Source organism: Schistocerca americana, chromosome X (assembly GCF_021461395.2).
Source record: "Schistocerca americana isolate TAMUIC-IGC-003095 chromosome X, iqSchAmer2.1, whole genome shotgun sequence".
Taxonomy (NCBI): domain Eukaryota; kingdom Metazoa; phylum Arthropoda; class Insecta; order Orthoptera; family Acrididae; genus Schistocerca; species Schistocerca americana.
Window position 1 is genome coordinate 899,328,790 of NC_060130.1, and position 22,081 is coordinate 899,350,870.

Genomic DNA, 22,081 nt, shown 5'->3' on the forward strand with positions numbered 1-22,081 from the left:
AGGTAAGCTGCCATTCACCAACTAGAAATTTTGTCTAAGTCGTCTTGCATTCTCCTGCATACTTCTGCAGTATGCTTGATCCGCATCAGATAGAACTGGCAGTGGATAACAAAATACAACACGAGTGGTCAGAGTCTTATTTGCCTCAGTGGGCTGTGTAACAGAAATTCTGAGATATCACAACTGGCATACACTCTGAAGAAAAGACCCCTAGTACGACGCGAGAACCTGCTTAAAAAGCTATGAGAATTGGTTTTCATTCATGGTTGCATTTACATTGTTTAACTCATTAAGATCGCTCCGAAGGAGAAATAAAGATAACATTTGACCAACACCGTGCCGAACAGGTGCGGGCCGAGTAGCTGATGTTCAAATCCTTGAATGGGACGGGAAGAAATATTGCAGTACAGTGTAATGTAAGGAAGCGTCTAGCGCACATTGGGTACTGAGTTACACACCTTGAGCATGAGCCCGTCGTCGTCGCTGACCTTGGACAGGACCTGCGCGAGGGCTCTGAGGCGACGCTCGGACGCGCGCTTCTTCCGCAGCCGCTTCTCCTTCAGTTCCTCGTCGTTGGCGCACTCACCGCCTATCATGCTCTTCTGCAGCCTTTCTAACCTACAACAGAAACATACTCACTTTTCTAGAAACGAGACCCGAATGCTGCGCTGGAACACTGGAACAAGAGCTAGGCTGAACTTACATTTACCAATAAAGAATAAATATAAAATTCAAAATACGAGGGTCATTCCAAAAGAAATGCACACTATTTTTGTAAAAATACAGCTTTCACTCTGCATGTGTGAAAGTCTTACAGTGTGTAGATACATCCTTCCCGCTTGTTTTCAAACTTAGTTCAACCTGTTCCCGTGAGTGGCGCTGTCACAGCATGTCTTCAAGATGGCTGCCACACTTGACGTTCGTCAGAAGCAACGTGCTGTCATAGAATTCCTGTGCTGTGGAAATGAGACAGTCGGAAACATCCACAAGATGTTGAAAAAGGTGTATGGAGATGCTGCTGTCGATCGCAGTACATTTAGTCGGTGGGCAAGCAGGTTACGTGATGAAAGCGGGCACGGCAATATTGAGGATTGTCCTTACAGCGAAAGGCCTCGTACTGCACACACTCCAGACAATGTGCAGATTGTTAAAGAATTGGTGACTGCTGACAGTGAACGAATTGTCACGCTTCGTTGGGATAGGGGAAGGAAGTGTTTGCAGAATACTGAAAGTGTTGGCGTTAAAAAAGGTTTGTACCAGGTGGGTTCCTAAGATGTTGACAGTGGCTCACAAAGAAACAAGGAAAACGGTATGCAGCAAACTTTTGGAACAGTACGACAATGGTGGAGATAAATTTCTTGGAAGAATTGTGAAAGGTGATGAAACATTGCTCCATTATTTTTCACCAGAGACAAAGAGGCAATCAATGGAGTGGCATCATGCAAATTCACCCAAGAAAAAAAATTCAAAACCACACCTGCTGGAAAAGTTATGGCTACGGTGTTTTTCGATTCCGAAGAACTCCTTGTGGACATCATGCCAAGCGGAACCACCATAAATTGTGATGCATATGTGACGACACTGAAGAAACTTCAAGCTCGACTGAGTCGTGTTCGACCACATCGGCAAAAGAAGAATGTTTCGCTGTTGCACGACAATGCACTGCCATATGCCAGTCAAAAAACCATGGAAGCGATCACAAAACTCGGATGGACAACACTGAAACACCCGCCTTACAGTCCTGACCTGGCTCCATGTGACTTTCATCTCTTTGGGAAACTGGAAGACTCTCTTAGTGGAACAAGGTTTGAAGATAATGACTCCCTTGTGCACGCTGCCAAACAGTGGCTCCAACAGGTTGGTCCAGAATTTTACCGTGCGGATGTACAGGCGCTGGTTTCAAGGTGGCCTAAGGCAGTTGAGAGGGATGGAAATTATGTGGAGAAATGAAAATATTGTTCCTAAAGGATCTATCTACACACCGTAAAACTTTCAAACGTGTAGAATAAAAGATGGATTTTTTTTAAAAAATAGTGAGCATTTCTTTTGATGTCTCCCTCGTATCGTATAATAAAACTGTACAATAACCTGCTCAAGGATGAGATTACTAAAACGAGATTACCTAAAAAGATGTTAAAAAGTACCTGTTAAGCAACACGCTCTACACAGTGAAGGATTATTTTGTTAACACTAAGTAGGGGCTTGGTAAAAAATGTAACATCATCATTATTGTACAGTTCTAGTTTCCCAGGGACTGTTAATGAGCCTCTTCCACTTCTTTCAGTCCACGTAAGCTCACCAGAAAAAATAGAAATCACCTCCTTAAAACAGCACATTGGTCGCTTAAGAGCGCTGTAGACGGTACAAAACTGGTACCAGGCGCTCATGTGACCCTCCAATACTGACTTAAGTCATTGCAATGATGTGGTCTGTATGTGTCAGTCGGTTGTATGGAATCAGAGCTGTAAGGTGGGTCGACGTGGAGATGTGACTGAATGGCAGATAGGAGTTATTGTGTTCGGCGTGTCCATGACCACGCCGAGGATGAGGTTGCCAGATTTGTTGGCTCATCAACGCACTGTGCAGCGTGGCTACAAGGAATGGTGTATTACTCGCAACCATGCAAGACGGCGTAAAAACAGTAACCGGTTAACGATTTTATCTGACAGGAACCGGAGACGAGTGTCACATGCAACAATCGGTTTCAATCCCGACAGGAATTATTCAAATTTTGGATTTTCAGCTTTTGTATTTTTTCTATCTTTGCAATTACAATTATGCAAAAACACTGTTTTTTCTCTTGTTACCCAAACATGTTTCGACACCTTTGTGCCATCAGCAGAGGGTTTTGTTTATTGGAATTCATAAGAAGTGAACCTATTTTAGATTGTAACTGATCTAACAAAGTGATTGTACATTATAAGGTTTTGCGTACCATCTGTATGGCGTCCTATACTGATAGCTTGTCATCTGCAACACAGATAATGTAAATGTGAGTTTTATCAGCGAGTTAACACAGCCCTTGATTTAAAAAGAAACGTGATTTTGGTTCAAATGGGTGTGAATTCCTAAGGGACCAAACTGCCGAGGTCATCGGTCCCTAGACTTACACACTACTTAAACTAACGTAAACTAACTTATACTAAAAACAACAAACACACACCCATGCCCGAGGGCGGACTCGAACCTCCGAGGGGACGGCCCGCGCATTCCGTGACACGGCGCTCAAGACCTCGCGGCCACTCCGAGGGGTGTGATTTTGGTGTGGCAAAATGTTTTGCGTATATATTTGTTATTACTCACGTTTTATTGTGGCTGATCCTTCTTATTTTGCGTTCTGAGGGCACTGCACGCACATGTTAATGTACTTTGCGTAATTTCGGGCCGCGCGGGATTAGCCGAGCGGTCTGAGGCGCTGCAATCATGGACTGTGCGGCTGGTCCCGGCGGAGGTTCGAGTTCTCCCTCGGGCATTGGTGTGTGTGTTTGTCCTTAGGATAATTTAGGTTAAGTAGTGCGTAACCTTAGGGACTGATTACCTTAGCAGTTAAGTCCCATAAGTTCTCACACACATTTGAACATTTTTTTGTAATTTCGGTTTTACGAACGTCTTTTCACTCCGCAAAACGCGGTGAGCACTATGTTGTTGTGAGTTCTAACCCCGTCGGCGTTCATTTGTTCCCGAGAGAGAGTTCGGCGCTGAATTTGAATTTTGTTTACTTTTATCTCTCTTTTTCCGTGTGAGTGTGTGTGTGTGTGTGTGTGTGTGTGTGTTTGTGTGTCAACTAGAATAGCAACAGATTTAAAAATTCACATTTACATCATTGGTTTGTAGAAGACAAGCTTTCACTGCAGGACAGCATGGTTTTCCAAATTTAATCGGGCTGTTCTTGTAGGCTCCACCCTTATTAAATGTCCTTACCACCGTACTCTGGACGTGCTGATGCTGTCTAAATGTGATGCCAGCTTTCTTTCTCACCTCTTCGCTCCTTAATATATTCATCTTTGTCTTCTGGGTGGTAGATCTAAGGAATTTCATTTATGATGCCTGGAGTGTCGATGTTATCTCTTTGTGAGAGTGTATGCCTTCGATATGAAATAGCTGTCGAACAGCAATCATTTCACTGGTTTTGGAATCATGACGTCCAATAAAAGGATTCTCACTTGTTTTTAGAATTCCGAACCCTTCTTCACTCTGCTGTTAATCTCCTGTAGAATCAAATTATACGTGGAGATTATGCTTCCGACACACGGGAAGGCGTCTCCACACTCTGGCTAGTGCTCTCCTAGTTTATCACTTTCGGGATGCCCCTCTTTGTTAACTGTCATCACCACTGCCTTGGTATCGGTGGTGTGGAGGTTGTATTCCTGGAACTGGGATTTCCACACGTTGAAAATCTGCTCTGAAAGTCCTTTTCTCTTTCAAGTTTACCAAAACTTTTCTTGAGTTTCTTTATTATATCATTTGTAACAGTGATTAACAGTAGTGGCGGCAGTGTACTTTGTTACTGAACTCCACAATTAGTCTGAAACCATGAAGATCGTCCCTCTCCAATTTGTGTACATAACAGTTTCACACAGTGTTTTTTGTTTTCTTCTCTGGGAAATTTTACTTCCAAAGCTGTGTAATGTATAATACTGAAGGCTTATGTTCTTTCTGAGCTCAACATCACACTCATTATAGAGAGCTGCTAACTTATTAAGTACTGTCCAGTCAGTATTATTCCAGCCGGCCTTGGTGGTCTAGCGGTTCTAGGCGCGCAGTCCGGAACCGCGCGACTGCTACGGTCGCAGGTTCGAATCCTGCCTCGGGCATGGATGTGTGTGATGTCCTTAGGTTAGGTAGGTTTAAGTAGTTCTGAGTTCTAGGGGACTGATGACCACAGATGTTAAGTCCCATAGTGCTCAGAGCCATTTGAACCATTTGAAGTATTATTCCACCCAGATTTTTCTCTAGCAGGTTGCGTACCGATTTTAACAGAACTATACTAATCATGGGTAAGAGAGGTGTGAGGAAAATCATTCCGCTGTTTAGCGTTTTTGACTGGAGTGTTTGTTCCATCTACTTAGAGTGCTGTGTATAATGTCGAATTGAAACTTTAAAAATTCAGACACTGTTCCTCGATCTCGTCAACGGCATAGCCGCAGTGGTAACACCGGTTCCAGTCAGATACCGAACTTAAGCGCTGTCGGTCTTCGTTAGCATTTGGATGGTTCACCGTCCGTGTATGAAGAGCGCTGTTGGCAAGCGGGGTGCACTCAGCCCTTGTGAGGCCAATTGAGGAGCTACTTGAGAGAGAAGTATCGGCTCCGGTCACGAAAACTAACAACGGCCAGGAGAGAAGTGGCCGACCACGTGCCACTCCATATACGTATCAAGTGACGCCTATTTGCTGAGGATGACACGGCGACTGGTCGGTACCGCTGGGCCTTCAGAAGCCTGAGCGAACGGAGTTGCTCGATGTCACTGCCACATCTGGCTATTGCAGTCTGTGGAGCGTGAAAATTTTCAGAACTCCGACATCGATTGTTCTGCGAGTTCACTTGCTCCGACAAATGCAGTCATGCTTCATCATTAAAATAGAGCATTTCAGGATCAGCCTCTCCGCCGTGCACAGGATGCAATAGCCCCTTGCAGTACTGACGTCGGGCAACATCATCTACACTCCTGGAAATTGAAATAAGAACACCGTGAATTCATTGTCCCAGGAAGGGGAAACTTTATTGACACATTCCTGGGGTCAGATACATCACATGATCACACTGACAGAACCACAGGCACATAGACACAGGCAACAGAGCATGCACAATGTCGGCACTAGTACAGTGTATATCCACCTTTCGCAGCAATGCAGGCTGCTATTCTCCCATGGAGACGATCGTAGAGATGCTGGATGTAGTCCTGTGGAACGGCTTGCCATGCCATTTCCACCTGGCGCCTCAGTAGGACCAGCGTTCGTGCTGGACGTGCAGACCGCGTGAGACGACGCTTCATCCAGTCCCAAACATGCTCAATGGGGGTCAGATCCGGAGATCTTGCTGGCCAGGGTAGTTGACTTACACCTTCTAGAGCACGTTTGGTGGCACGGGATACATGCGGACGTGCATTGTCCTGTTGGAACAGCAAGTTCCCTTGCCGGTCTAGGAATGGTAGAACGATGGGTTCGATGACGGTTTGGATGTACCGTGCACTATTCAGTGTCCCCTCGACGATCACCAGTGGTGTACGGCCAGTGTAGGAGATTGCTCCTCACACCATGATGCCGGGTGTTGGCCCTGTGTGCCTCGGTCGTATGCAGTCCTGATTGTAGCGCTCACCTGCACGGCGCCAAACACGCATACGACCATCATTGGCACCAAGGCAGAAGCGACTCTCATCGCTGAAGACGACACGTCTCCATTCGTCCCTCCATTCACGCCTGTCGCGACACCACTGGAGGCGGGCTGCACGATGTTGGGGCGTGAGCGGAAGACGGCCTAACGGTGTGCGGGACCGTAGCCCAGCTTCATGGAGACGGTTGCGAATGGTCCTCGCCGATACCCCAGGAGCAACAGTGTCCCTAATTTGCTGGGAAGTGGCGGTGCGGTCCCCTACGGCACTGCGTAGGATCCTACGGTCTTGGCGTGCATCCGTGCGTCGCTGCGGTCCGGTCCCAGGTCGACGGGCACGTGCACCTTCCGCCGACCACTGGCGACAACATCGATGTACTGTGGAGACCTCACGCCCCACGTGTTGAGCAACTCGGCGGTACGTCCACCCGGCCTCCCGCATGCCCACTATACGCCCTCGCTCAAAGTCCGTCAACTGCACATATGGTTCACGTCCACGCTGTCGCGGCATGCTACCAGTGTTAAAGACTGCTATGGAGCTCCGTATGCCACGGCAAACTGGCTGACACTGACGGCGACGGTGCACAAATGCTGCGTAGCTAGCGCCATTCGACGGCCAACACCGCGGTTCCTGGTGTGTCCGCTGTGCCGTGCGTGTGATCATTGCTTGTACAGCTCTCTCGCAGTGTCCGGAGCAAGTATGGTGGGTCTGACACACCGGTGTCAATGTGTTCTTTTTTCCATTTCCAGGAGTGTAAATTGGTCTTCCGATGCACTATCGTTAAATGATAATTAATTGAAACCCTCAGATGCCGACAGGTGTTGTTGATATGCCTCGATGGGGACAGCTGAAAATGTATGCCCCGACCGGGAGCTCCTGCTTGCATGGCAGACGCTCTATCCATCTGAGCCACCGAAGACACAGAGGAATGACGCGACTACAGGGACTTATCCCTTGCACGCTTCCCGTGGGACCCACATTCACAACTGTTCACAATCTACATACGTAATGTATCTAATAGATATCGTTACTTTGAGAGGTTTCAATTTGAGATGGTGCACAGCATTGTGAGTAGATGCTACTGACACATCCGTCTAAAGCGCTAAATGACAAAGATACACTCTAAGACAAAAAAAAAAAAAGACGCGCCACGAAGGAATTATCCTAATGGGACAGAGAACGGTAGATGTTACGTACATGTACAGACAAACAAATGATTACAACTTCAGAAAAATTGGACGGTTTATTCAAGAGACAGATCTTCACAATTTGAGCAAGTCAATAACGCGTTGGTTCACCTCTTCCTCTTATGCAAGCAGTTATTCGGATTGCCACTGATTGACAGAGTTGTTGGATGCCCTCTGAAGTTTGTCGTGCCAAATTCTATCCAATTGGTAATAAACAAAATTAAGAAATATGATTACATCTCAATATGGTATCAAATGTACAAGTCTTAATTTTGGTAACAAGTTATAAATAAAGTGTGCACGCGATAGTGTACTTCGCGTGGTTATTACCTTTGAAGAACTTCTTGGTGTGCTGCATTCAGCTTCATTTTAGTTCTGTAAAAGGAGAACGTGAAATTAGTGATTCTCATAATCAACGTATCTTGTCTGCGTTTCGTGGGATGTTCTACGTCGTCTTTATACATTGTCCTAAAGCAGATAACACAATCACAAAGAACTGACGAACACAACTTATAACTAGACAGTTGAAAGTGACATCTCGCATGAAACCTTGAGCCTTAGTATTACTGAAACTCTCTCCAAAATAAAATGCCCAAAAAACGTTTTGTACTGTTCTCGTACCTTGCACAATTTGTATGTGTATGTGTGAGTGTGCGTTTTTTTTTAACAGGAAACCTCTTCCGCAACACTCTTTTTACCATGTGAGTCGTTATGATTATGAAAATTGCAAACTTCAGGAGGAATGTTACGAATCACACCAAAGTCGGAGGATGTATAGAACAGTGACCCATGACAAGTGATTAAGATTGTAGAGAGATGGCGTGCACGTAGGCCCAGCAGCGTCCTTTCTTGTATGTCCGGACTGGTTACTTGTTAAGCCACGCTTAGGCGGCGCAGAGCCGTCAAACGAAGTGAAAACGTGCAAGCAAGTTTCAGTATGTCACGTCGACGTAAAACTGCGCAGAGTGAGTTCGAACGGGGCGGAGTGGTTGGTCTCCAGGAAACGGATTTGTTGTACAAGTCACCGTGTTTTGACAGCGATGCGAGTCAGGAACCAATAGACAGAAAAGGGTTGTACATCGCGAAGGGCGGATACCCGATTATATGGCCGTAGCCGACAGAACAGTTTCGTCCACAGCGTTGACGCGTCATTGAAGTACTGCAAGGGGTTTAGACATGTCTCCGTTGACGGTTCGATGCCTTCTGCTGAGGCCTGTGCTAGTGGTACGCATGCCTTTGCGCCGGCTTCATCAACGCCTCAGACTGCTGTGAACGTCATCACCGTGCTGAGGCAAAATATACTGTTTCCGTATAAGTCACGCGTCAACTTACCCTACACTGATGGTAGCGTACGTGTTAGACGCTACCGTGGTGACTGGCAGACTGCACTGTTGAGCAGCATAGCTGACAAATGCTAAGTGTGATGAATTGGGAGGCAGTGGCTATAACATGCGATCATGCCTCTTACTTACAGAGGGCAATCTGAACAGCAGTCGCTGCATCAGGGATGTCTTAGAGTCCGAGGCACTGGCCTCACGTGCTATACTTCAGCAGGACAATGCCTGGCCACATGTTACGAGGAATGTGCAAGCATTATTCAAATATCTACGGCTACCATTGCTTCTCTGGACTGCACGTTCACCTTGCATATCACCCATGGAACAGTCCGGGATATGATCCTCCTGCAACCACTGTCGATGCTATGTGGACGCGCCTACATTGCGGGTGGCGGTATGTTCCCAAGCTTCATGCCTTCTTTGATTCCATGTTACGATATCTGAAGGCTCTGACTCCAGCACACGGAGGCTTCGCACCGCAGAGTATCCTCAAGGTAGTTCCAATCATTTGTATGTCATGTCCCTCATCTGTGGAACAAATTTCATTGTAAATACTTGTCTTCTTCTGGATCTTGCAATTTTTACAAACCCCAGTGTACGTCCACTTGTATAATTCAAGTAAAAGTAGATCTGCGGTTCAGTAGATTGCGCTGTTTCTTCAACTGTGAGCAAGACTGTACGGATTGTGTACACTGTTCTGTCTGCCAAAATGATTAGAATGTTCATTTCAAGCTTAGCTCGTTTTCGCATTGTCACTTTAGGGGAAGAAGTGTTGTCAGAATGGGACGTTACTCGCCGAATTGACGTAAGTCATAAAGATGTAATTTGAACATGCAACATTGAAAATCTGCCTCGCAGTGGTCGCCCACGGTCGGAAACACCAGCTGAGGGCCGTGATCTACAAATTATGTCTCATAACTGCCCCAGCATAACCCAACAGAACTGCGGATTGCATTTTTGGAGGCAACTGAGAGGGCTCCGTCGACCCAGACAGTATACAACCGTCTCCACACTCTAGGAGTCATTATGAACAACAGCATGAGGAGACATTACTGTGAAGTGCGAAGAAGGTGGGTAAGGGAATATCTGCAATTCAGCTTTGATCAGTGACAACGGGTTCTCTATATTGGCAAAAGCAGAATTTGCCTGAAGCCTAATGATCATCGTAAAAGTAAGTGGAGGCATCTATGTACGAATGCACGTGTCATACATTCAGTCCCACGGACTCAGCAGGGCAGAGGGTAAGTCATGGTTTGGACAGCGTCATGTACATATCTTGGACAGCTCTCATCGCTATCGAGCGTAATGTGTGGGTCGTGCAATATCAGCCAGCCTACTGTCGAGCCTTATAGTAACCAACCAAATGAAATGACCTGTCATATCTGCTAGCATGAACCAACACGCTTGGGAACCAACACTGCCTTGTCTCAGTAACTCTCCTTACATACTGGGCCACCTCAGGAGGTCTGCCGTCGAAATGTGGGGCAGGCATGGACAGTAACATCTCGACATCTTTGCGGACACCTTATCAAAGACAAACTATGTCACAAGGCATGGGGTAGAACAACAGAGCACTGAATGTAAACAAGCGGCAGATTTTGCTTCCAAAACTGTGAAGTTTCGTACGCTTTGAACAGGCTGTCTTTATTCCGTTTTATCTTCTGGTTTCTCTTTCACAGTGCAGTTAGGTATTTGGTTTCGTAGAGCTTATTCACTCATTTCCTGCTTCCCATAAATCTAATCTCACTCACATTCGCAGATGTGTTGGTGCTGAAAACTTTTTTGAACAATTTGTATTTAAGAATTTAATATGAGCCGAATTCGAGTACAGATAAAACAAAGAAACGCATTACTACAATTCACACATTTGCATGCACACCCAGTAGGCCACTGGTCGGTCCAGAATACGGGTAAATTTATGCCATTTTTACTATTTTATTTTCCTGTTTCACTCGCTGAAAGCCTGTAATCTTACCTGTCGTTTGTTAGTCTTCCATCTTTATGGGAAAGTTAAGTTAGAAAGAGTACTGCATATGTTTGTTTTACAGACTAAACAGACTAGTTGAAAAATAATAGCTACTGGATTCGTTCAGCCTCGACGCGCCACAGTTCCAATATTTATTTTATTTTCAGTTTTGTGTTTCGATTTTTTAACTCATTTCACGTGTAAAAAATTATCCATCGCAATATATACAATGAAAGCCCCTGTGGCATTTGTTGATGCTGGTTCTTCTGGTACTGTTATTACCCCCCTCCCCCCCTTCCCCCCCTCCTCTCCCCCCCCCCCCCCCCCGTTTCCCGTCTACATAAGCAAATGATGAGCGTCCAGAACGTCTGTTGGTATGATTACTATTACATGAAATTTCTCTGTTTTTCCAATTATGGTTGTTTCGCGAGAGGTACGTGGGAGGAAGCAGCATGTCAGCCAACTGTTGTTGGAATTTTAGCATGAAACTCCTCCGTTGCGCACAAAAGTCCCTGGTAGCGCCTGCCAGTGGACTGACAGGCACCTCCATCACGCTCTTGCGCTTCCGAAACGAACCGGTGACTAGTAGTGCAGCTCTGCTGTCAGTCTTTCTAAATTCTCTGTTAACCCTACCTTTTAAGGGCCACAAACTGACCAAAGATGTTCATTTACCGATCGAAAGAGGTATTTGTAAGTTACTTCTTTAGCACGTAGAGAACTTTTCCATAAAATTCTACCAATGATTCTCTGCATGACATGTAAGCAAGTTTATTTGGTCCTTCCACTTTTATGTCGCTCTGGACAGAAGATCAAAAATATTTTAGGTCGTTACTATTTACAATGACTTATCGCTAATAGTGTAATCGAACAATAATTAATTTTTCCGCCTATTTGTGCGCAGTGCGTTACAGCCGGCCGGTGTGGCAGAGCGGTTCTAGGTGCTACAGTCTGGAACCGTGCGACCGCTACGGACGGAGGTTCGAATCTTGCCTCGGGCATGGATGTGTGTGATGTCCTTAGGTTAGTTAGGTTTAAGTAGTTTTAAGTTCTAGGGGACTGATGACCTTAGAAGTTAAGTCCCATAGTGCTCAGAGCCATTTGAACCATTTTGAGTGCGTTACAGTTTCAGTATCCGATCAAAAGCATACGGACACCACTATATAATGCGGTACTGACTACTGGATGTTATGAGAAGCTGACCCGCCAAAATAAAAAATGGTCCAAATGGCTCTAAGCACTATGGGACTCAACATCTGACACGCCCGGGTTCCCGGGTTCGATTCCCGGCGGGGTCAGGGATTTTCTCTGCCTCGTGATGACTGGGTGTTGTGTGATGTCCTTAGGTTAGTTAGGTTTAAGTAGTTCTAAGTTCTAGGGGACTGATGACCATAGATGTTATGTCCCATAGTGCTCAGAGCCATTTGAACCATTTGATTTTGAACTTAACATCTGAGGTCATCAGTCCCCTAGACTTAGAACTACTTAAACCTAACTGGCATAAGGACATTACACACATCCACGCCCGAGGTAGGATTCAAACCTGCGACCACCCGCCAATATAAAAGGAGGCGAGGAATATTACGCTGTCAATAGAAAAGCAGTAACAGGAGGCACGGTCGGTCAGTAGAGCTCAGTGACTTCGAACGTGGCCTAGTTACCAATCGAGCGAGGGAAGATGATCGTCTATATACCTCTATGCGCAACCTAATCAAATGTTCCTTTACTAAGGAACGCAAAGATGTAAGGAATCAATCAGCGAAATTTAACCCCTTCTAAGGCTGACAAAGTCGACTGTACGTGATGTTATTGTAAAGTGGAAACGCGTAGGAACAACCACGGCTGAACCCAGAACACGCAGATGCTATGTACTGACGGATAGGGACCAAAGAGCATTGACAAGAGTGGTTGTAGAAAATCGCACGAAATCGGCAGAAGGAATCACTCTTTAGTTCCAAAGTGCTGTCAGCAGTCCAGCTAGCAAAATACAATGCGTAGGGAGTTATAAAAATGAGGTTCAGTGGTAGAACAGCTCCTCAGAGGTCGTACATTTCTGTAGTCAATGCTAAGCAGTGGATGCAGACCATTCTTGGCCTCGATGCATTGAGGACCTTCCTGCACTGAAGAGCCAAAGACACTGGTATACCTGCCTAATATTGTGTAGGGCTACCGAGGGCACGCAGACGTGCCACAACACGACGTGGCATGGATTCGACTAATGTCTGAAGTAGTGCTGGAGGGGACTGACACCATGAATCCTGTAGGGCTGTCCATAAATCCGTAAGAGTACGTGGGGGTGGAGATCGCCTCTGAACAGCACGCTGCAAGGCATCCCAGATATGCTCAATAATGTTCATGTCTGGGGAGTTTGGTGACCAGTGGAATTGTTTAAACTCTGAAGAGTGTTCCTGGAGCCACTCTGTAACAATGCTAGACGTATGGGGTGTTGCATTGTCCTGCTGGAATTGCCCAAGTGCGTAGAAATGCACAATAGACATGGTTGGATGCAGGTAATCAGACAGGATGCTTACGTACGTGTCACCCGTCAGAGACATATCTAGACGTCTCACGGGTCCCGTATCACTCCAACTGCACACGACCCACACCATTACAGAGCCTCCACCAACTTGAACAGCCCCTGTTGACATGCAAGGTCCATGGATTGATGAGATTGTCTCCATAACCGTACACGTCCATCCGCTCGATACAATTTGAAACGAGACTCGTTCGACCAGGCAACATGTTTCCAGTAATCAATAGCCCAATGTCGGCGTTGACTGTCCCAGGCGAGGCGTAAAGCTTTGTCTAGTGCAGTCATCAAGGATACACGAGTGGGCCTTCGGCTCCGAAAGCCCATATCAATGATGATTCGTTGAATGGTTCGCACATTGACACTTGTTGATGGCCGAGCATTGAAATCTGCAGCAACCTGGGGAAGGGTTGCAGTTCTATCACGTTGAACGGTTGTCTTCAGTCGTCGTTGGTCCCGTTCTTGCAGGATCTTTTTCTAGTCGCAGCTATGTCGGAGATTTGATATTTTACCGGATTCCTGATATTCATGGTACACTCGTGAAATGGACATACGGGAAAATCCCCACTTCATCGCTACCTCGGAGGTGCTGTGTCCTATAGCTCGTACGCCGACTATAATACCAAGTTCAAACTCATTTAAATCTTGATAACCTGCCATTGTAGCAGCGGTAACCGATCTAAAAACTGCGCCAGACACTTGTTGTCTTATATAGGCGTTGCCAACCGCAGCGCCATGTTCTGCCTGTTTACATATTTCTGTATTTGAATGCGCATGCCTATACCAGTTTATTTGACGCTTCTGTGTATTTGGAGGACTGGAGTCAAGAACTTCACGTCTTGGTGCTCCTTCTGAATAAGGGCACCAAATGCCCGAAACCGGTAAAGAAATTAAATTTATTTTGTGCAACTGGTTGCTAATTACTTCATTGTATTATATTATATGGAGTGGATTTGGAATGTTGATTCACGTTACACTCTGTGGCAATCAGACGGAAGAATTTGGGTTGTGCGAATGCCTGGAGAATGATATAGGGGTGTTTATCGTGGTTAGGGTGTGATACGCTATTGCACTTAAGAAAATTCTAAATGCGGGAGGGTATGAACATATTTTACAGTTCATAGACGATGATTGTATCAACATGACCATGCACCCTGTCAGAAAGCAGCGTCAGTGAGGCATTGGTTTGTGGCCTATAAGATTACTGAAATGGGGTGGTCTGCCCCGAGTACCGTCCTGATGTTAGAGACTTTCGGGATGATGGAGGGGGATAAATGTATCAATTCGAGCTAGTGGTCTCTGTGTCGGAAACGACCGAGTCAAAAGTCATAAGAAGAAATCGATCTGATGCTTCTGATAGTGGAATACTTGTACCGGTGTTGTTGTTGCTAAGACTGTACGGTAGGCAACTTTCTGAGGTGGAAGTATGGACCAAAACAAGAAAAAATATCCAGTAAATGTGGATTCTAAAATGCATACCTTAAGAGCTATGGGCACTTGCTCACAATAACAGAGATAAATAAGTGCTCATATTTCTTAAGGTATGCATTTTAGGGCCCCTATTTACTGTACTTTTTATTGTTTTGGTCAATACTACATCTTCTAAAATATGAGATCAAAGAGCTTGCTGCAGAAGAGATGTGTTTCACACTATCGAAGATGTATAAGTGTCCATAGCTAATAAGTTACTCATTTTAAGGCTCATGCTTCTAGAATTTTTTTCCTTGTATTGGTTCATACTATCACGTCTGGAAGTTGTATATCCTACAGTACTAGCAACAACAGTACCGGGACATGTATTCCGCTATCAGAGTGATTTTCGCTTATAACTTTCCACACAGTCGTTTCCGGGCCAGGGTTCCTTACCTCAAATTGATACATTTACACCGTTCTCCATCATCCTTGAAAGTTTATAACATTCTCACGAAATCACCCTGTACGTGAAAATTATTCGCACCGTCACAGTTTTTGCTGTCGCGCTTTAGTAAGGACCTTTTCTTAAGTTTTTAGAATGTCTAGAAAAACGGAGTCTATCATCGGACCTGCAACTCCAATTTATAGACTGAGTGTTGAAAAGAGCGGAATTTGTTTGACGTGAGCAGTATTTGCTCGATCCTTGCTTGTTCCTCGTGAAGACTGAATCGGATCTGTGTGTTTTCACTTACTTTGTAATCAGAATCGTAATTTTTTTTGTAATCACAAAGTCATTATTTTAAGAGCGGATACAACAGTATGCAAATTCCAAGGCTTGATTACAGCAAGCAGTGTCAAATGGATGCAAGTTGCAACAGTTATGCAGAGACGAAGATGTCTGCACAAGATAGACTAGTATAAAAAGCTGCATGAATCCAGTCTTCAGACAGAAGACCAAAACAACACGCAAATACTGCGCGGCTTTCGGCAACTACTACTACAGAGTTGTATCAGAATTTGCACGGAATCCTTCCGATCATGGTCGTTTGTCACGTTGTGCTCACCAATAATGCCGACCTGGCGCTCTTACTGCGCAGATGTGTGTCTGCTTCTCTACAGAGGTCAGCGGTACAAATGTGCGCATGACATACTGTCTTCCGCTGACTCAACTACAACCACGCCTGCGTGTGCTGCATGTTTATCTCCGTACTGCTTGGCCGCCTAATGGATCCATGCGCTCCTAGACGACTGTGGCCTTAAAAGATCTTGTTTGGAGTCCTCGTTAAGGAAAGAAAGAGTACAGAAAAATTACAGAGTATGAACGAGAACGTTCAGGGATGTTGAAAACGCTACTTTACTGGATAGGAGAGACTCTCAAATCCGATTCTGCATGTTGCGATGATAAACTAACAGACAGCAATAAACGCATTCCTTATACGATATGAGCCAAGCGATATTCCTTTCTGTATTTGCGTGCCAAGATGATGACAAAGTTCAAAGTCAGGCAAAAAAGACATATGATGTAGGTAATAGAAAATTATAACTTCTGAGGAGAGCCGCAGAAGACGCATGACGTTCAGTAAATACCTCGTGTAAGAGACGGAAAAAGAAAAAGAGGTCTGGTTACGACAGAAACGTGAAGTGAAAAAAAGGAGAGAACGGCACCGAGAAGTAAATCACCTGGACTTCAAATGCAACAACTCTAAAATACTACGCATGCCACAAGGTGAAAACGGTGAAACAGTTACTGTCAAAGAAGTAACAGTTGACGAGGGGAAGAATTATGACGAAGAATTTTGCAAAACTAGAAACCACCCTGAAACGATGGTGACAGAAGAAGAACGTTGATTGACAGATGAAGACAAGGGGCTTGAATTTCTGGCGGAAGAAATATAGGCAGAACTTAATGAGATGGAAAGAAAGTGAACCGCAGTGGCGAAGGATGGCATTTCTATGGGAATGAACAGAGGGCTAGAAGAAAGGAAAGGGGAGCTACTGTACATATGCAACAATATTAATGTGAAGGAATAATAGCTTGATCTTTCACCGACATCGTGAAGAGCCCAGTCCCAAAGAAAAGTAATGCTAAAAATGCTGCAGCAACAGAACTTTCAGTTTGATCTCATGTGCTCAAAATCCCGCTTAAGGATCTTTAGCTGGCATCTACAGTCAAGTAGAAGGAGAGCTGTACGAAGATCAGTTTAGATTCAGAAAAAGGAAACGGGCAAGCGATGCAACTAAAATATTAAGTAGAAATGTCCAAAAATATTTTGAGGAATGCAAACTTGTGTACCTTGATATTTAATATTCGTGGATGGAGAAAAAGCATATGACAGTGTAAAATGGACAAAGCTTACGGAGATTTCACTAAATACTGGCGTGAAATGGCAAAAAAAGGACTTTTAACCATTTTATATAAGACACAATGAAAAAATAAGACTTTGAGAAAAAATAACGGAGATAATTGAAATTGGCAGAGATGTAAAACAAAGTTAGGCCTACTGTTTGCCGCCAACATTATTCTTTATTTATGTGAAAGAAATAATGAATAACTGTCTTCAGGAAGAAGGAGGCGTATTGGTAGATGGAAGCATGATCAGGTTTATACAGTTTACTGGAAATGTGGGATTATTAGCTGAAGCTGAGAATGCAATCAGTAATAGATTCATCGAACAATTGTGAAGAACGTGGTAAAAAGATAAAATTTAAGAAGACGATGACAGTGATGATTGCCATGGAAGAAGGGATCATGAATGTTGGGTCTGGAAGAGAAATGGTAAAACAGGAAGACAATTTCAAGTTTTTACTATGCAGAAGAAGAAATGAGTAGCAATGGTAAAGGAAACAACAGGGTAATGTAATTTTTTTGTGAACAAAATAGAAAAACGTAAGTGAAGTGGTTCGTGTGGAGTGTAAACTTACTTGGTAGGGAACGCAAACACTGCTAAGACGCAATTTTTTTGAAAATGTGGGCGTGGAGGAAGGTAGAAACTGTGATGTGGGAAGACCAAAAGCCGAGGCGTATTAAAAGGGTGAATGAAGTGAGGACAGTGAAAAGTAGGAAAAGCAGTAGCGTGGGGAATTTGACGAAAATGGAGAGGGTAATGAAGGGTGCCTTAGAACAAACTGTGAGTGGATGAAACGGACAGAAAAGATGATAGCTAATACACTCCTGGAAATGGAAAAAAGAACACATTGACACCGGTGTGTCAGACCCACCACACTTGCTCCGGACACTGCGAGAGGGCTGTACAAGCAATGATCACACGCACGGCACAGCGGACACACCAGGAACCGCGGTGTTGGCCGTCGAATGGCGCTAGCTGCGCAGCATTTGTGCACCGCCCCCGTCAGTGTCAGCCAGTTTGCCGTGGCATACGGAGCTCCATAGCAGTCTTTAACACTGGTAGCATGCCGCGACAGCGTGGACGTGAACCATATGTCCAGTTGACGGACTTTGAGCGAGGGCGTATAGTGGGCATGCGGGAGGCCGGGTGGACGTACCGCCGAATTGCTCAACACGTGGGGCGGGAGGTCTCCACGGTTCATCGATGTTGTCGCCAGTGGTCGGCGGAAGGTGCACGTGCCCGTCGACCTGGGACCGGACCGCAGCGACGCACGGATGCACGCCAAGACCGTAGGATCCTACGCAGTGCCGTAGGGGACCGCACCGCCACTTCCCAGCAAATTAGGGACACTGTTGCTCCTGGGGTATCGGCGAGGACCATTCGCAACCGTCTCCATGAAGCTGGGCTACGGTCCCGCACACCGTTAGGCCGTCTTCCGCTCACGCCCCAACATCGTGCAGCCCGCCTCCACTGGTGTCGCGACAGGCGTGAATGGAGGGACGAATGGAGACGTGTCGTCTTCAGCGATGAGAGTCGCTTCTGCATTGGTGCCAATGATGGTCGTATGCGTGTTTGGCGCCGTGCAGGTGAGCGCCACAATCACGACTGCATACGACCAAGGCACACAGGGCCAACGCCCGGCATCATGGTGTGGGGAGCGATCTCCTACACTGGCCGTACACCACTGGTGATCGTCGAGGGGACACTGAATAGTGCACGGTACATCCAAACCGTCATCGAACCCATCGTTCTACCATTCCTAGACCGGCAAGGGAACTTGCTGTTCCAACAGGACAATGCACGTCCGCATGTATCCCGTGCCACCAAACGTGCTCTAGAAGGTGTAAGTCAACTACCCTGGCCAGCAAGATCTCCGGATCTGTCCCCCATTGAGCATGTTTGGGACTGGATGAAGCGTCGTCTCACGCGGTCTGCACGTCCAGCACGAACGCTGGTCCAACTGAGGCGCCAGGTGGAAATGGCATGGCAAGCCGTTCCACAGGACTACATCCAGCATCTCTACGATCGTCTCCATGGGAGAATAGCAGCCTGCATTGCTGCGAAAGGTGGATATACACTTTACTAGTGCCGACATTGTGCATGCTCTGTTGCCTGTGTCTATGTGCCTGTGGTTCTGTCAGTGTGATCATGTGATGTATCTGACCCCAGGAATGTGTCAATAAAGTTTCCCCTTCCTGGGACAATGAATTCACGGTGTTCTTATTTCAATTTCCAGGAGTGTAGATGACATCAGGATCAGCTTGACAGAATGCAAAACTAAAATGTTGGCGGAGAATAGGAAATATTAGAAAATTCTGAGGTTGCAGGAAAAGAATTACGCTCAGCGTAAATCCCCTGATGGTATGCTGTATACTCACAAAAAGGCGCTACTTTGTAATTGCACTAATAAGCTTCTGTTTATCCATTGCACGGAAGTGTCCGTCCAAATATACCGTGTCATGAAAAAGTCAGTATAAATCTGAAAACTTAATAAACCACGGAATAATGTAGATAGAGAGGTAAAAAGTGACACACATGCTTGGAATGACATGGGGTTTTATTAGAACAAAAAAAAAACCACCCCATATTGCTAGACGCGTGAAAGATCTCTTGCGCGAGTCGTTTGGTGATGGTCGTGTGCTCAGCCGCCACTTTCGTCATGCTTAGCCTCCCAGGTCCCCAGACCTCAGGCCGTGTGATTACTGGCTTTGGGGTTACCTGAAGTCGCAAGTGTATCGTGATCGACCGACATCTCTAAGGATGCTGAAAGACAACATCCGACGCCAATGCCTCACCATAACTCCGGACATGCTTTACAGTGCTGTTCACAACATTATTCCTCGACTACAGCTATTGTCGAGGAATGATGGTGGACATATTGAGCATTTCCTGTAAAGAACATCATCTTTGCTTTGTCTTACTTTGTTATGCTAATTATTGCTATTCTGATCAGATAAGCGTCATCTGTCGGACATTTTTTGAACGTTTGTATTTTTTTGGTTCTAATAAAACCCCATGTTATGCCAAGCATGTGTGTCAATTTGTACCTCTCTATCTACATTATTCCGTGATTTATTCAGTTTTCAAATTTATAATGACTTTTTGATCACCCGGTATGTATAGTGTCTCCTCATGAGTTTTCCGGTACACATCAGAGCAACGACAATGCCAAGAAAGTAGTACAGTTTAAGTATTTACTTTCGTAAATCCGAAGGATTATTTTCATATTTTACCATGGTAATAGATGATAGTGAACCTGCTTCGATATAAAACAAAGAGAGAGAAAAAATTGTGACGAGGTTAATAGTGCAACCTCATGTGCTATTTTAATAAATCAGCGTTCCGCATCTTAGTGTGAGGAAGGGAATTATATGTACATTCATTCATTCATTCATCAAAACGCCTTTGTTTTTCTTTACTTAACTACGGCTGTAAATTTAACTCTTTTTCGTTGTATCTTCTGTCGTATGCCGTACTTTGGTGATTACTTTTCATATTTTAGCTTAGAAGACTAACGTGGGAATAGACGTCTGCCAATTCACTTGATTCCTTCCAATGAAACAATGAAGTTAGCGTACGAGATACGGTACAATGAATCAGTTTTCTATTTTTACCTGTGAAAAGGAGCGAATCCTTTGTTGCAACGTGGTAACTATATGTTAATCGTCGTTTTTTAGGGTTCTGTACCTCGATCGGAAAAACGAAAGCCTTAAAGATCACTTTCTCGTCCGTTTGTCTGCATGTCTATGTGTCTGTCTGTCTCTGTTCGACAGTTAAGATCCCTTTTTGTCATGAACTGGTAGTGGCATAAAGTTGAAATGAATGTCACATACATGAAATTTTGCAAAAAGCAAGGTTTCACAGTACAAGTAAAGTAATAAATCCGCAATTTTTGATTATCTGTAATTATATCACATAAAAAAGTATTTTTTGCCATTTGTTGTCCGTCAGTCTGTCCGTCGGCGTGTTAAGACCCCTTTTTCTCAGGAACAGGTAGAGGTATGAAGTTGAAATTGACGTGGAATACTAAGGTTTAAGGTGCCTTTGGGGGTATAAAAAATTTAAGCTTCTAAGTCATAGCAGTCAAAAGACGCTGCCATTAACTCACATATTTTGATACTCGAGAACCCACTCATCAAAATCTATAGATGAGCTACCTATACATGCATGTCGGGCGTGGTAATGTAGCGGTAAGCCGAGTGCCTGGAAACCGGAAGTAGCGGAATCGAATTTCGATCGGACTACCCGTTTTTCAGTCTTAATTTTAACCTAGCCTTCACCTCATAATGATATGACCAGTCGCCAGAAACGACACGTGGTTCGGATTCCACGTTGAACTGTAGCTCTGCTTTCCCCAGTTGGATAACTGGGGGAGGTTAGGGACACGCAAGTCGCCGAAGTGGCGTCCAGTTAAAATACTTGCAGCAGGCTATTGAGCCACACAAAGAAACTTTAGATTCGTACGTCAGCAGAGCGCTTACACTAAACAGGTGAAACTGATTTGCTATTCGCTGCTGTTAACTTTTGTAACTAATGCAGACCGGTAAGTGTAGACGTTCGAGGAAACAGAACATCAGTAAAAGTCAGTCAAATGCCTTGCAGTCTGTGCTTTCAGAGATAAAATTTTCGGTATGACGAAACAAATTAGACATATCCAGCGATAATAATATCAAATTATCTGTTCAAAAGCCACATCAAACCAAAATTGGTACTGAAGTTCTCGAGAATCAGTACCAAGGTCCTCATCGGCAGGAGATAAAAATCTGGTGTCGTACTCTGAGGTCACATGGGGCATTTTCAGCGCTTTCGGCGAGCGTAGGAGTATTTATGGGACACAAACTGGCACTCAGACTTTTTTATTTCCTGTCTATCATGACAATGGTATTGACGTCGAAAGCTTGACATTCAACTTTCTTTAAAGAGTCTTATGCACTGAGAATTTTGTATTAATGGCTGCCGCAGCGAAAAGGGCA

The 22,081-nt window shown here is 44.9% G+C and overlaps 1 protein-coding gene across 1 annotated transcript in view; it reads right to left on the reverse strand.

Moving 5' to 3' along the window:
* The window catches only part of LOC124556381 (osmotic avoidance abnormal protein 3), a 373,479-nt gene that overhangs the window by 137,034 nt on the left and 214,364 nt on the right, over positions 1-22,081 (reverse strand). The window contains exons 10-11 of the mRNA XM_047130344.1: positions 7,848-7,892; positions 459-618 (exon numbers count right to left, since the gene is read on the reverse strand). Coding sequence (XP_046986300.1) covers positions 459-618; positions 7,848-7,892 — 205 coding nt within the window. The remainder of the gene's footprint in view (positions 1-458; positions 619-7,847; positions 7,893-22,081) is intronic.